Source organism: Stenella coeruleoalba, assembly GCF_951394435.1.
Source record: "Stenella coeruleoalba genome assembly, chromosome: 19".
In the NCBI taxonomy this organism is placed as follows: Eukaryota; Metazoa; Chordata; class Mammalia; order Artiodactyla; family Delphinidae; genus Stenella; species Stenella coeruleoalba.
In genome coordinates this window covers 18,281,069-18,295,857 of record NC_137165.1, presented here as the reverse complement: position 1 = coordinate 18,295,857, position 14,789 = coordinate 18,281,069, and the positions used below count along the sequence as shown (strand labels likewise).

Below are 14,789 nucleotides of genomic sequence, written 5' to 3'. Positions count from 1 at the left end.
TCTGTACTGTTGCCACCCAGGGCTCTTCCCCTCCTCTGGGGCAAGGAGTTGGGGGAGAGTTCTGGAAGGAACCCCGGCCCCAGCTGCTGTGCCATCTTGGGCAGATCATCAACCACACTGCCTCACTTTCCCCATCCACCATGTAGTAGGAACTCTCCCTTCCTGGGGCGATGTAAGGTGGTCCGTCCCCAGCCCTGCATACCTAAGCATATGATATGCAAATGGGGGCTGGGGAAAGAGACATCTACAGCCCACACAGCCCATGGGAGCAGCTGATCTTCAATTCTGCATCCTTGCTCGGCCAAAGGGCTGACGGGAAATTTGGAATCAGGATGAGGCAGCTCACATTTGGGGGGGGAGGGGGGGAGGTCTGTGCTGTAGGAAGGACCTGGTGACACTGGAAAGAAGAACAGCAGGTCAGGAAATTGTAAGTCATGATCCAGGAGAGCTGAACGGAACCTCAGTGGTTTTCAAACTGCTCTGCAGAGTTCTAGGGGCTGGGGGACTTCCGAAGCCCAGCAACGTGGGGCGGGGGTTGCCAAGCGGCCCCATTCTGAGTTGTTTTCTGTGTTAGCCTTCTGCATACTGCCTGGTTGAACAGCAACGACGGTGGCTGTGTATGCAGAATACCTGCCAGGTATCAGGTGCTAACTCACTGAAACCTCAGGTCACCCCCCTATGTCCTGGTTTGTCTGGGACAGTCCTGGCTTCTTACACCTACTGTCTGAGCATGACTTTTTTTTTTTTTTTTTTTTTTTTTTGGCCGTGCCTGCGCAGCTTGAGGGATCTCAGATCCCTGACCACGGATCAAACCCAAGACCCCTGCAATGGAAGCACGGAGTCCTAACCACTGGACCGCTGGGGAAGTCCCTGGGCATGATAATTAACAATGTCCCTTTCACCCTCAAAATCCTCCCAATTTGGATAATAAATTATGCGGTCCCCCCATTTAAACCTCACAACAACCCTACGAGGTAGGTGCTATTTTACATGGGAGAAAAACGAGGCACCAAGAGCAGAGTTGCCCAAGTTTGAAGAGCTGGTAATTGGTGCAGGTGGACTCACATCCAGGGGGACGGGCCCGGGGCTTGCACTCTCCCATCATTAGGATGCTGTGGCTAAAAAGGGTTCGGGAGACCCCAGTTCAGTCCTCCCATTTGTTCATTTAACAAATACTTGCTAAGGATCGACTACGTGTCTGGCATCACACTAGCTCTATGGACAGGGAAGCAGGTGCAGAGAGCAAAAGAAACTAGTTCAAGGTCACAGAGCAAGTTAGTGGTCAAGATGGAAATAGCTCAGGGTTCCTCCACAGTGGTTGGCTGGTCCAGCATTGCTCTTCCTTGTTTTTCTCTGTCCTGTTCTGTCGTATGAAATATACCTGGCTCAGGGTTTCCCAGTGTGTGTTTCGTGGAACATCAGGCCCAAGACGGTGCATGAAATAAGGGTGCTGTGGTTCCAGAAGTTTGGGAAACCCCTTTGGAAGGGCGTGATGTATAAAACCATATTACAGGTTCTTCAAGATCTTACAGTGGAGAATCCTGTCTGATTCTGTTCAGCCCAGCATTTCCCAAACTTACTGGGTCTTTGATCATAAGATTTTTTCACAGTAACACTCCACGGGACACAATCTGGGGAAAATGCATGAATCCATAGCAGAGTTACTTCTCCCTTTTGTGAAACCAGGCCCCTTTGTCAGTGGTTCCGAACCAGCCTTTCGCCTCCACCTCATGAGTGGCACAGGCCCTCGAGACAGCTGACACTTTGTCCGGAGTCCTCCAGCCAAGTTAGAAGCCTGCCGGATCCAGGCCCCAGCCAGAGGGCTGAGGAGGGTGCCAGGCCCTGGGAGTGGCCGAGGAGGAAGTGACTGGCCTAATGGGCTGAGCTGAGCTTCCAGGGAACCAAGCCCGCAGGGTCTGGGATCTGCCTGCTCAGCACCCGGGACAGCAGCGCCACTTCTCCCCTCCCTGCTGCAGGCCCAGGAGCGCGGCCAAGGCTTCAGAATCCACCCAGCGGCAGCAAAGCAGAAGAGAAAGAAGAAAGGAACACGTCTATTTTATAGCTCTTATGTTACGTGTGATCTGCACCAACTCATTTCCAGGACAATTACATGTCTGCTCCCTTCTCTCTCCCAGGGGGATCTCTCCCTCTCCTTCATCTCGAGAGGTCCATGTCCTCAGTGAGGGGTGTGGGAGCCCAGAGGTAGCACCTGGGGAGCCATCCTTGTGCAGACCTCTCGTGCCCGGAAGGTTGGGACCTGGAGTCTAAGGAAGCCTCCCATCTGTCCCCAGGACAGGCCCCACTGTCCCCGCTCTGTCCACTGAGACAGAATAAGCCCTGGGAAAGGACCCCATGGTATGCGTGCCAGGGCAGAGGAGGGTGCAGGCAACTGCCCCTCCCCACTTAGGGGGTTACCATGGCTCATCTGCTGGCTCCCTGCATCATCACCCGGCTTCTGAGCAGAGCGGAATTAACGAGGCTGCCCAGGGGTTTCCAGCTCAGCAGAGCAGTCCCCATCCAACAGCCACAGCCCACCAGGGAACTCAGGCCCATTCAGGGATATTTACAGCCCCATAAATTAGGCCCAGGCCTGCAGCTGCTGAGGTCAGGAGGCGAGGTTAGGGGAGTAGCAGCTTTCTCTAGCGCTTCTGCCTTGCAAATGAAGATGCTAATTTGCCCCACAGAGAAAACCACCTCACACCATCCCCTGACCTTCCCCCCAGACCTGAAATACTCATTGGCACAAATATTTGATTGCTCTTATTCTCACATCAACCCTAGAGTATAAGTGTGATTCGTCCCATTTAACAGATATGGAAACTGAGGCACACAGAGACGAACGACTTGTCCAGAGGCACTTCAGTGAGTAGAACAGGGTACCATCGGGCCTGCTTTCAGCTGAAGCTAGGAGTGGATTTATAAAGACCTCAAGCCTCCCTGGGAAGAAGAGAGACCAGTTCCTAAAAGCCAGGTTCTGACCCCTCCTGCTCTCCAGTCTCCCCACATGGAGGCACGAGGGGCTCTGGTGCTCCCCTGGGATTTGGCCAGGCATCTGACAGCTGGGGAAGCTTCAGCAATTCGATGATTCCCAGTTACATTATTTCTGTTCTTCCAGCTGCCACCCCAGGGTTCTGGGGGAGGGAGCTCATCCCTCTCAAGGGGCTTCTCCCAGAAGCTCCAAGTCAGGCTCCTGAACATCCCCCCCATAAATCAAAGAGCTGAACCCCAGGATCTGAGGTTGGCAGGCTGATTAGGAAGCTAGAACACCCTTCCATCAGCAGAGAAGCGGAGGACGTCCTGGCCTGAATCCAGGCTGAGCCGCTGGACAATTGGCAAATTTCCAGAAAACTACCCAGCTCTCTCTCTCTCAACACCTGGGCCGTGAGAAGAAGCGCTCTCAGACTTTCCCCGGAAGGCAGAAAGCTGGGGTCAAGTGGGGGCCACCTCTTTCCTCCAGGCCTGCCCATCTCCACCCTGAGAGCGAGCCTCCTGGAAGACCCTGCTTCTCCCGCTTCAAACCACAGAGGCCTTGGAGGCACACAGACTCTGAGGGGGCAGCTGGGGGTTGTGACTCAGAGGCAGGCCCCTTGGGTCCCAGGAGCAGACGTAACACCTGTGCTGCCTCGCCCAGGTCCAACCATCAAGGACAACTGGGGACTGAAGCTGAGTCACGGCCATAAAGGTAGGAGTCCCAGGGGAGCTGCGGGCAGGGAGAGCTGGGAGGGTTCGAGCAGGGAGGGGTCTTAACCTGCCCCATCCCACCCCCTTCAGCCTAAACTCATTTCCTCTTGCTGCTTCTCCTGGAATCCACCAAGGGATCCCTCTGGTTCCCCAGAAAAGAGAGATCCAGGGAGAAGGAGGGGAGTGGGTTGTCCACAACTCGAGATACACATCAGCTCACTTCCATAATAGAGAACAGCGCCCTGGGCCCAATCTCACAGTCGATCACCAGGAACTGCCAAATCTGAACACTGGGCAGAGCAGGCCCGCCCTGGGGTCTGGCCACGTGGTGCCCGATGCCTCATTCTCACCCTCACCCTCTGCCATGCAGGCAGCCAGTGAGCAGAGGGAAAATGCTTGGGCGTCCACATTCCCCCAGGCAGCCTCTATCCAAACACTTCTCTCCTTTCTTTGGAAAGTTCAGGGGGAACGTGGTTTTCCAGCTCCTGCCCTGAAGAAGTCAGTTTGATATGGTGGAAGGAACCCCAGACTGGGGATCTGGACTCTTTGATTCAAGACCTAGAACTATTACGTGGCCAGAGGTTATTTTGAAAACAGTGTTAATTTCTTTAAATTCCAGTAACGCGGTAACCACCTCCATATTTATCAGGGGCTCACCACACACTGTGCCACGTGCTATACACACACCATCTCATCAGGCCTCACCACAGCCCTGAGGGCAGGCAGCTTACTGATGAGAAAACCAAGGCTTGGAGAGGTCACCGGGCTTGCCCCCTGTCACATAGCGAGGAGGAAAACTGGGACCCGAGGCAGACTCCGTGTCCTCGCCCCTGCCTGAGTCACTCAGGGTGCCAAGAAAGCAGACGGAAGCCTGCGAGGCCCGGGTGCAGGAACACTGGTCAGAGAGGGAAAGAAAGCAGAGCCGGGCTCTAGTTCCAGCTCCGACATTACTGCACCAAGTGACCTCAGAAGGTCTCGGACCTCTGTTTCCTCATCTGCAAAGTGAGCAGATCGGACAAGATGCTTCCACCGACCTTCTACTAATCCACAGTCCTTGAGGTGGCGGCAGCCCCAGAAGGGCTCACACAGGCGAGGTGGCCGCACAGTCAGGGCCTGCCCCTGGAGAAGACATCAGAACCCAAGACAACATGTGCAGGGACGTAGCTGGACTTGTTCACTCCAGCATGTGCGTGCCTGTTCCGTGTCAGGCAGGCAGGAAGGCAGCGAGCAACCTCAGCTCCCTTGGCCCCGCTGCTCAACCGCTATCAAATGCATTTCTGGGAGTGGTCAGGGATAAAAGGGTTAATTCAGCATGACTGCTGGGGTCACTGGGCCAGGAGCAGGGTAGGGAAGCTGGCTTTGCGGTAGAAGGAAGTTCACAGACTTTAGGGGCCTGGACGCCACCTGATAAGGGGTTGGAGATGCAGAGCCTGAGTAAGGGAATCCCTCTCTGCTGGTTCATCCTGTGTCCTGGGGGCTGACTCTGGGGCAGGTGCTTTCACTAATCCATGCAGCAGTCTCATCTGAACCTCTTTCCACCTCCCAGAACCCTCTTAAGCCAGCCTGCAGGGCTGTAAATGAGGCAGGCTTCAGGGTCAGGCTAAGGGAAGACCCTCAGGCTGGAGGCAAGGAGGCTGGACAGGGGAGACACTTGGGAAAAGCAAGCAGAAAAATCCTCCGGGCGCAGAAGTGGCTCTCTCTCCAGGAGCCGGGATTGGGAAGGAGCTGGTTTGGAGGCTTCAGCCTTTCCTATAGGGGCCTGGATCTCAGAAGCAGCCCTGTGCTTCTTCCAGCAAATTCTGGTTCCTGGTCAAAAGACAGCTGTCAAATGTCCACTGGGGGTTACGACTCTGCGCTTGCACTGCAGGAGGCACAGGTTCGATCCCTGGTCGGGGAACTAAGGTCCCACATGCCACTCGGCGTGGCCAAAAAAAAAAAGTCCACTGGGTATCAGACATCACTAAGAGAGTTTCCACTTCCATTTAACTCCCACAGTCATCCCTGGAGTTAAAGATAACCCTCCCCATTTTAGAGATGAAGAGATTGAGGCTCGGAGAGCTAATGTTGCTTGACCCCAATCACAAAATCTGTAAGGCTTGAACCCAGCACTCTCTGACCCCACTTTCAGGGTTCTCCCCAGCAGCCCACGCAAGCAGCTCTGTGTTGTGTTCGTAGCATGTTTATAATTTTGGAGGGATAGTCAAGACTTGTCTGCTTCCCTTCTGGGAGATTAGCCAAGTTAGGGTCCCTTCTTGAGGTCTGGAAAATGCATGCTCCTAGTCGGGAGGGAAAAAGGGAGACAGGATCAAGTTCCTCTCAATTCTCCCTTTTCCCTCTTGCTTGTTTGAGCTTGGAAAGCAATTGTGCTCTGTTGACTTAACAGAACTCGGCTCCAAACCCTTTTGCTCATTAAACATTTGGAGATCTTGAAGGCATTTGTAAGGGTGAACCTGGAAATGGTTTTCCAACCCTGGAAACCTTTTATGGGTTAATGGGCTCCAGCCCCATACCTGCCATGGACCTGCTATTTGACCTTGGGTCCTTGAGGGCATCTCCCTGGAGTTCAGGGAGGGACTGGGAGTGAAACTATCAGAGCATAACCTGAAAAAGAGGAGCTTGTAGGAAACCTATGGGAGCAATAACTAAAGGGTACATTACCTGGGCACAATTGTCAATATCAGGGGAGAAGATCAGAAATCAAAAATAAACCTAACCACATATACAAATTTACTAAATGATACAATTTCTCAATATATAAAGGAAGGCTTTCTTGGGACTTCCCGGGCAGTCCAGTGGTTAAGACGCTGTGCCCTCACTGCAGGGGGCATGCATTCAATCCCTGGTTGGGGAACGAAGATCCTGCATGCCTCGTGGAGCAGCCAAAAAGAAAAAAAAAAATTAACTAAGTAAATAAGTAAATAAATAAATTAAGCCTTTCTTAATAAGTGATGCTGGTGTAACTGGATAGGAATAGGATCTGGATGGAATAAAGAGTCAGACAATTTTTTTTTTAAATCAGAGAAAAAACAGTAGGAAACAGAAGCACATATTTATGCGATCTGAAGAGGGAAGAAAAGTGTCTCGGCTCCAAAGCAACATAAGGAATCATGAAGAAAAGGCCCAACAGATTCAGCTGTAGAAAAATAAGACATTTTTACCATGATATTACACTATAATGACGGGTTAATATTTATGGTAACTTTAAAATCTAGTATTTAGGGAAACCACCCAAGGATATGAAAAGACAGTTTCCTTAAGGAGAAGTTCAAACAGGAAACAAACACCTGGAACATCTGGGGGTCAACGTGATGATCTTCAGGTTTCCTGTCTGTTGTAATTTCTGGGACCTGTGAGGAAAAACTGGGGAGGGGGTGAGGTTGGGTGGCGTGTTACACCCCTGCTTGAGCAGACCAGACAAATGTCCAGGATGCCGGGGGTGGGCGGCGGCCAGGTAAACATCCAAGGGACTGGGGTCACCTGTTTTCTGCACCTCCAACTCCCCCAAAGGCATTCTGGCCATTGAATTGAGGGGTGACCACATAGGACCAAAAGGCCAAGGTCATGGCTTCGAGCCCTTGGATCCAATTAGGGTCATGTTGGGTCAAAGCTACTCTACATGCTGAAGAACCAGACAGCACAGAGGCACCGGTCTAATTCCATTCCTAACACCTGGAGAAAGGTCCCAGCTGATCCTGGTTTGAAACCAGGTGACCACTGGCATCCCCCCCTTGACCCAAGATGGGAAGGAGGACCGACTGGGGCCAGCCTCCCAATCCAGTGACCTCGGGAAGGTGAATTCCAGGACCACATTAGTTTACAGGGATTCTGACGGATGTCATGTGAATCCTACCCCATTCAGCAGAGTTTGGCCCATCAGGGCTATTTCTGTAAGAAATCGTGGGAGGGCTGCCTGCAACCACCAGCCAAACATTCTTTCCTGAGTGCACCAAGTTCACCACCACCAAATCCTTCCTTTAAGTAGGCCCAGAGGAAGAGTCAGAAAGGATAAGACCCCTCAGCTTTCCAAATAACCCGGCGTCCTTCTGAAGTTGTACATCCATTTATGAAGTTTCACACCGGCTTTGCATTCAGCCCTATCAGGGGAATGGTCCAGGTGGGCTGCACAAAGGAGGGGGAACAGACGCAGAGGGACTGGACATCTGCCAGAGGTCAGGCCCCCGCTCAGGAGCAGTTCTTCTCAAACACTAAAGCACCCATAGGAAGGAAAACAACAGAAACAGGCTGCTAAAGCCCCGTGAGGGCTGGGGAGCGGACCTAAGGCAGAACTGATCGTGAGAGAAAAAACTGTCCAGAGTTAAGTTTTGGTAGCTTCTTTCTGAGAATTAACGTTGTCTGTCCAGAATGGTTTCTGAGTGGGCCTTCCCAGAAGCAGGTGGATGCTCTCTGTGACACCCAGGATCTCCCTACAGTGGGACAAATGGGATTTCATAGGCCGCGCGCTGATATGAGGTGCTATACATTCTCTCTGCTCCCTCAAGTTCCAGATTCTTTCTCCTAAAAGTTTTCCTCCATTCGCCCAAATAGTTCATTTTACAATGTAAACACACACACACGCAGGGATTGGCAAAGGAAATTAATCAAAATGAGAAAGACACAGACAGAGGGAAAAAAAGAATGATACACTTTGTTCTAGGTTTGGATTCTAAATCTGGCAGGAGGTGTGAAGGGCTGGCAGCTTGCTGGTCGTGGCATCTGTGGCAGCAGGCAGCTCCCTCCTGCCTCAGGGCGTCAGGCCAGAAGTGTCTGTACTCTTAAGAGCCGGAGGGAGAGATGGTGTACCCCAGAGGGACAGGAGCGGCAGGATGCTCCCCAAGCCACAGCCAGGCCTTGTGTTGAGGTGGATGACAGCCCCCAATCCCCACCCCAGGCCCACCATGCCTTTCAAGCTGAATTCCGTGTTGTCAGTCCCACTTGGCCGTCTGCATTTAGCTGACTCCTCAAACTGAACTGGTCTGAAACCAAAGTTGTCAATTTTACAAACCCCCCTGCCCCCAGCCTGACTTTTCCTTCTCCTCCTAGGTGCAGAATTTCAAAGTTATACATGTGGTTCACCTCATCTATTTGGGTCTAATAAGATCTTCCAATTCTCCCATCACCATGTCCCTCTTCCTTTCCACTCCCACTGTCATCTTCCAAGTCAAGGGCTTATCTCCATTCATGGCAGCAGGCTCCTGGCCAGTTCCTCTCATCCCTGCAACCCATCTCACCTCTATCCCACTCTCACACAGGATCTTCCCAAAGCACTGCCTGGATCTGGTAACAAACTTGTCAAAAAAGCTTTCAAAGGCTTCCCCTGCCTCCAACAGGACGAGGTCTGGTCCGTGCTACTTTTTCAGCTTTATCTACCTCTCCAACCCAACACGCTCCCTCTGGTCCAACCAGACTGGTCTCTTAAAGTCACACACACTTCATGGTATAGTCATTTTCACCCCAGGACCACAATGCTCACTATTCCCCCACACTGGGACAGCTCTTGCCACCTCTCCTTCTGCATCATGAAACGGGGAGGGAGAAGGAAACACATAACAACAGCACGCAACAGGAGTACCAAGCAAAGAAGAGAACCATTTCCCCGCTGAAGGTCAAATGTCCGTCTCCCGGTTCCAAAGCCAATGCGTGGCACTTCCAACTCCATCCACCACGCCTAGGCTCTAAGCATTGCGAACAATCCCATACAAGTTTCCAGCTATGACTCCCCCATCCCTGCAGCAAAATTAGAGTAGAGTCAGCTTTCAGAAGTGCTCATATCGAGTCGCCCTTCAAGGATGGCAGAGATTTGACTTCAGTGGCTCTCTGATGGTGGAGGGGGAAGAGGAAAGGGGACGTTAACCTAAGCCCTTCCCCCTCCTCCCCAGCCCCAAAGGTGATCCCCTGGCATACAGAGAACGTCCCAGGCTTTCAATACATATTATCCAGTGTCTCCCTGGTATAAAGCCGGTCCTGGTGAAGTGGCGTTGGGAGGAGGAGGCAGGGAGGGAGGGAGGAATCTCTCAGGGGAGCCCCCCCGCCCCCCAAACCTGGAGAGCAGGACCGTTCATTTCCAGAGCTGCCTTAAGCCACGCCCCCACGTCACCGTCTCAGGAGTGCAGAGCTGGGGAAGCCCACGCAAGCAGGGAGACTGCGGGGAGGGCTGGAAGGAACGGGGTGGGGGGGGGATTTAACTGCTCACATACCTGATCAAACAGGACTTTCCAGTGCTGGTAGAGAGGGAGGCCATGCAGGAGAGGAGGAAGAAGAGAGAAAGAAAGAAACACACTTATCACCAAGGCCTCTGTAGCCTCCCAGCGGCTGCCCAGGCTCAGGGACCCGCGCGGACAAGAGATCAGGAAAACCTGGGAGAAGCTTCCCAAACGAGTCTACACATAGCAAAGGTGGAGAACTCAGGTTGGGGAGAGACAGCGCCCCTCATTCTGGGACAGGCAGGAGGAGAGACCGGCAGAACAAGGGTACCCTCAACAATTCCTAAATAAAGTCGTCCAATTCTGTCCGAGGGCCTCTAATAACTTCTGCTGGCTAAAGCTTATCTCCGTGGGAATGCATGCCCAGGTGCAATTCCTGCAATTCCATCAGACCTGCTGCAACGGTCTCCACCTGCTGGGGGCCAATGACCCCTGTCAGGAAAATCCACCCCTGCATAAGCATTAACATTTTGCCTGTAGTTTGGGAGGAGGGGGTTTCCGCCTGCACTGAAACCCACCCCCGGCCTCTTTCCAGACTGAGTCTAAGTGATGAACACATGAGAGTCTGCCAGAGTGTTGGGGCCAGAAGCAAGTGAGGGGTTTAATCACAAGAGTTACAGGGGATACAACCCAATTCAGACTTTCCGGCTGAGGTCTGGCAGGTTGAGGGCCTGGCTTCACTTCCCTGTCCCCACCCTGAGAGGGAACGGGCAGGACGTCTGCCCAATATTTCACCTCTGTTAGCGGGTTAACCTCGGGAGGAAGAAGCTTAAGAAACTCCAGTTCCCAGGACTCCCCAGTGCCGGCTCTGCCCACGGCTCCCAGGACCGGAGGGAGGGAGACACAGCAGATGGCAGGGAAGCCCTCTAGGGCAGCCCCTCCCTATCCTCGCCCAGGGGACCGTCGCTGGCACCGACGCGGTCTGGGGCTCCTAAGCCCCCCTCTGGGAGCAAAAGCGCTCCCAGCACTCCTTCTCTCCCTCCTCCGGCCGGGCTCAGGGACAGGGGCCAGCTTGAATTTCAATCACTGTCGCGACAGGGCAGGTGCCGGGCGGGAGCTAATCCGGGAGCGGAGAAGGGGGTCGCCAGACCGGTCTGCGCCGCCGGGTTCCGGGGACTCTGCGGCGCCCGCTCCTTCCCCGGACTCGGAGAGCCCGCAGGTCGCGAGTGGGAGGGGAGGGGAGCCAAGCCACTGCTGTGACGCGGCCGCCTCTGCGGGAAAACGCCGTGTCCCAGGCACTGCACCAGCCGCGAGGAGGGGTCTCCGGCGGCCGACGGGTCCCCAGCACGGCGGCGGGCGCTGCGTTCCGAAGGGAAGCCCAGGGAGCCCAAGCAGGGGGTGGCGCGCGCGTTTCGGGGAGCCCGGTCCCTCCGCCCTCTCTCGCCCGTGGGGACCCGGCCAATCCGGGGCTCTCCCGCGTCACCCTGAAACCTCCCAGTTGCCCCGCGGGGGGCAAGCCGGGGGCAGCTCTCCCCCTAGAGCCCCCCAGAAAGTTTGCCCGGGCGGGGGAGAGGGCACTCACGTCCTCCGGCGCCGCCGGCGGCCGCTCCTCGGCCTCGGGTTCCAGCTCCTCGATGCGCTCCGCCTCGGCGCAGGCGGCCACTGCGGGGCCCGGGCTGGGGTGCTCGCCCATGCCGAGGCGGCGTCCGGGGCCGGGCGCGGCTGCGGGGCTCGTCCCGGGGCTCCAGGCTAACTTTGCGCCGCGGCGGCCGCGCCGCTCGGAGCTCTCAGTGCGCGCCGCGCCGCCTCCGCCTCCGCGCCCGCCCCCATGGTCCCAGCCCCCGCGCCGCCGTCTTGCGACCCCGGGACGCCCGGCCCTCCGCCGCAAACTTCTCGGCTCCCGCGGCCCCGCCGGCCTCCGCCTCCGCCCCGGCCCTACGCCCGGCTCCGAGGCGAGGGCGCCCTTGGGCCGGCCCCGGCCTCCCGGCTCCCCGCACTGCCTTCCCGCTCCCCGCTCCGCACCCGAGTCTCCTCCTCCCCGCGGACTCTTCGGGGGCGGCGCGCAGGCGGGGGCGGGGCTGCTCCCGGGACCGCCGCCCCCTACCCCCCCACCCCCACCCCGGGCGCCACCACCCGGGCCAAATCGGTCAGAGCGCCGCGGCCCAGGGAGGAGAAGGGCTGCGGCGGGCTTGGCGGGGAAGTGGCTGCAAGGTCCCGGGCGGGGATGGCCCCATCCCCACCTGCCTCCACCCCGGGTTCAGGTCTGTCTCTCAGGACTGGGTCGGGGGTGGGGGTGCAGCGTCTACTTGCCGGGACCCACCGGGTTAAAGATGACTTGGAGGCAGCAGACGCGTGACGGTGGCAGGGGGAAGGTTTTCACTAAGTTGGCAATGTCGGAGTTAACTGGGAGTGAATTGGGGGCCGGAGGCTGGGAAGACAGGATGCCCTGACCACCCTTCCATCTCTCTTCACTTCGGTCTCAGATCCTGGGAGGTCCAGGCAGGCTCAGTAGTTTAGGGATGAGAGAACTCAGGGGAGTCCCGGACCCCAGACCCTAAATCTTTCCCTCCCCACACCTCAAAGCTATGTGACAGTGCCCTGGCTTCATTGGACCAGGTTGACAAAGGTAAGACCAGGGAAGTGCCCCAACTGGAAGAGGGGAGGTAAGGCAACTACAGCAAGTAGGAATCAAGTTAGAGCAGAGGAACAGGGGTTCTAAAGAAAACAATTGATGCCATTTCCCTGCAGGAAAGACCTCCCAGGAGAGACGGTCTCCCTTAAGCAGAGGCCGTGCCTGTAAATGGTGCCAGTGGCCGGCTGGGACAGGTGCCCAGCTCTTCCAGGGGGCTCAGGGATTCACTTCTGGTGATGTCCCACAGTCAGTCCCCAGCCCACACCTCCTTCCACCCCTCTTACCACCACCCACTCACCCACTGGCCTTTGCTCCTCTCCCTCTCAGAAACTGATGCTCTAATCCAGTAGTGAAAGTTGCAATTAATGCTCTCATCTTCGTAAAGCAAACACATGACCCCAGCCCCAGGATCCAACCTGTGACCATCTCACCTGACAATGACTACTCCCCCTAAACACAGAGAAGGAAATTAACTCCCTTCTAATTAGTTGAGTTTGCTACAGACACCAATTTTCATCTCGGTTTCAGAAAGTGTGATCATTCCAACTATTTTTGTTTCTCACCACCCTCCCCCCAACCCTACTCTACTAAGTCAAGATCCTGCCAAGATTTCCTTGTAAATAAAACTGCATAGGGTGTGATTTTGAAAACAGCCTTCAGGGGACAGAAGAGAGGCCGACACACTTCTTCGTGGAAAGAAGCCCAGAAGGACAAGGTGTGGCTGGGGGCCGGGAGGTCAGTGTCACTGCCGTTGACACCACCTGGGTGCTGGATGTGTTACACTTGGATCTTTGGGGCTGGAGAAGTGGGCCAGGAAGTGGGTGGTTCCAGGGGAGGGGGGAGGAGAAGAGCTCAGAGAGGGCTTGGTCTCTGTGAGATGCCCAGCAGCCCTGGGCAGTGTTCTGACCCCAGCTGCCCTTTGGATTCTGCCTTTTCTCCAGCCCAGGAACGGCTCTTATTAACCTATCCAACTCTTTCATCTCCTCCAGTGGAAGGGACCTCAGCAGGCTCAGTTCAGTTCCCTGAACACTTCTTGAGCTCCTACTGAGTGCCCGTGACAGAACTTTGGGAAGGGAGAGGTGGATAGCATCCAGTGACCTTCAGAAACTGTTTAACTGGGGGTGACAGCCAGGGAAGTCCAGGGGGTACGGAAACCCAAAGGAGGGGGGTTCCTGTGGGTCCAAGAGGGCTTCCCAAAGGATATGCCCCAGAACCAGGCAAAGTGGGACATTCCAGGAGGGAACAGCATGGGCAGAGGCTGGGCTTGGGAAGCAGTATGGTTTGGGAGGGGAACTACAAGCAATTTGGCAAGGCTGGAAATGAGAGCAAGGTGCTCAATGTAAAGAACCCAGCCTGGAGTGGAGGGTCTGAAGGGCTGTGAGTTTCCTGAGAAAGGGGCTTGGACTTTACCCTGAGGGCAATGGGGATCCATCGAAAGATTGTGAGCAGGAAAGTAATATTTAAAAAGATCCCTCCAGGGACTTCCCTGGCGGTCCAGTGGTTAGGACTCCAAGCTTTCACTACCGAGAGACCGGGTTAGAACCCTGGTCAGGGAACTAAAAAAAAAAAAAAAAAAAAGATCCCCTCCAGAAGGCTGGCCTGAGCATAGGGAGATGAGAATGGGAGGTGCCGTCCAAGAGACTTGAGGGCAGCAGCGAGACTCTGGAAGTATCCAGAAGGGCATCTTCTTCTTCTTTCTGTCCTAGGAACATTTCACGCCACCTTGGCAGACTGTTCCCAAAAGTCTCCTAGGGAAGAATTCCTGACCTCTAGCCAGAATCTTCCCTTCGGGAGATGGCTTCCCTCTCCCTGGCCCCTGCTGGAAGGAGCATGGCCATCTGGACTTGGAAACGAGCTGTGACATCCATCATCCCCTGTGGACCTGAGGCCACACTCACCTTTTGCCCTCAGTGTTGCCTCAGCCTCACCAGCCAGCTCATTGCACCCCTCAGCCCCAGGGGAATGTGCAACTGGGAATAACCCACTCCCCAGCAGGCAGTAGGATGTACAGCCTGGGTCCCGAGGCCTGGAACCTCTGAGGGGTGGGAGCGGCCAGGCTGTCTGATAGCTTTTGTCCCACTCTGACACAACCTGAGGACCAGCACATTCTGAGCCCTGCTGGGGACAGAGGAGAGAAAGGGCACGGTGACCACTCACTTTCACCGAACGGTGCATGGCCAGGCACTCAGAGATGTTCACGGGCTCTGCCCTAGGGAACCCCGGACCGACCTGGAGATGACAGCAAGCAAGGGCTGATTGGCATTTACACCCTGCTCTTCATTTTGTAAGAGCTCTACACTCATGACCTCTCTTGAAGTTCCTATCCAGATGCTAAG

At 55.2% G+C, this 14,789-nt stretch overlaps 1 protein-coding gene across 2 annotated transcripts in view; it reads right to left on the bottom strand.

Annotated features, from left to right (window-relative positions):
• The window catches only part of RHBDL3 (rhomboid like 3), a 43,730-nt gene extending 31,873 nt beyond the window's left edge, over window positions 1–11,857 (bottom strand). Inside the window, exons 1-2 of one of the 2 annotated variants that reach the window (XM_079904945.1) lie at window positions 11,404–11,857; window positions 9,876–9,899 (exon numbers count right to left, since the gene is read on the bottom strand). In XM_079904945.1, the coding sequence (XP_079761071.1) occupies window positions 9,876–9,899; window positions 11,404–11,514 (135 nt within the window). In that variant the 5' untranslated portion in view covers window positions 11,515–11,857. The remainder of the gene's footprint in view (window positions 1–9,875; window positions 9,900–11,403) is intronic. The other variant, XM_079904944.1, reaches the window with a different exon arrangement.
• Between the last annotated feature and the right edge of the window lie 2,932 nt (window positions 11,858–14,789).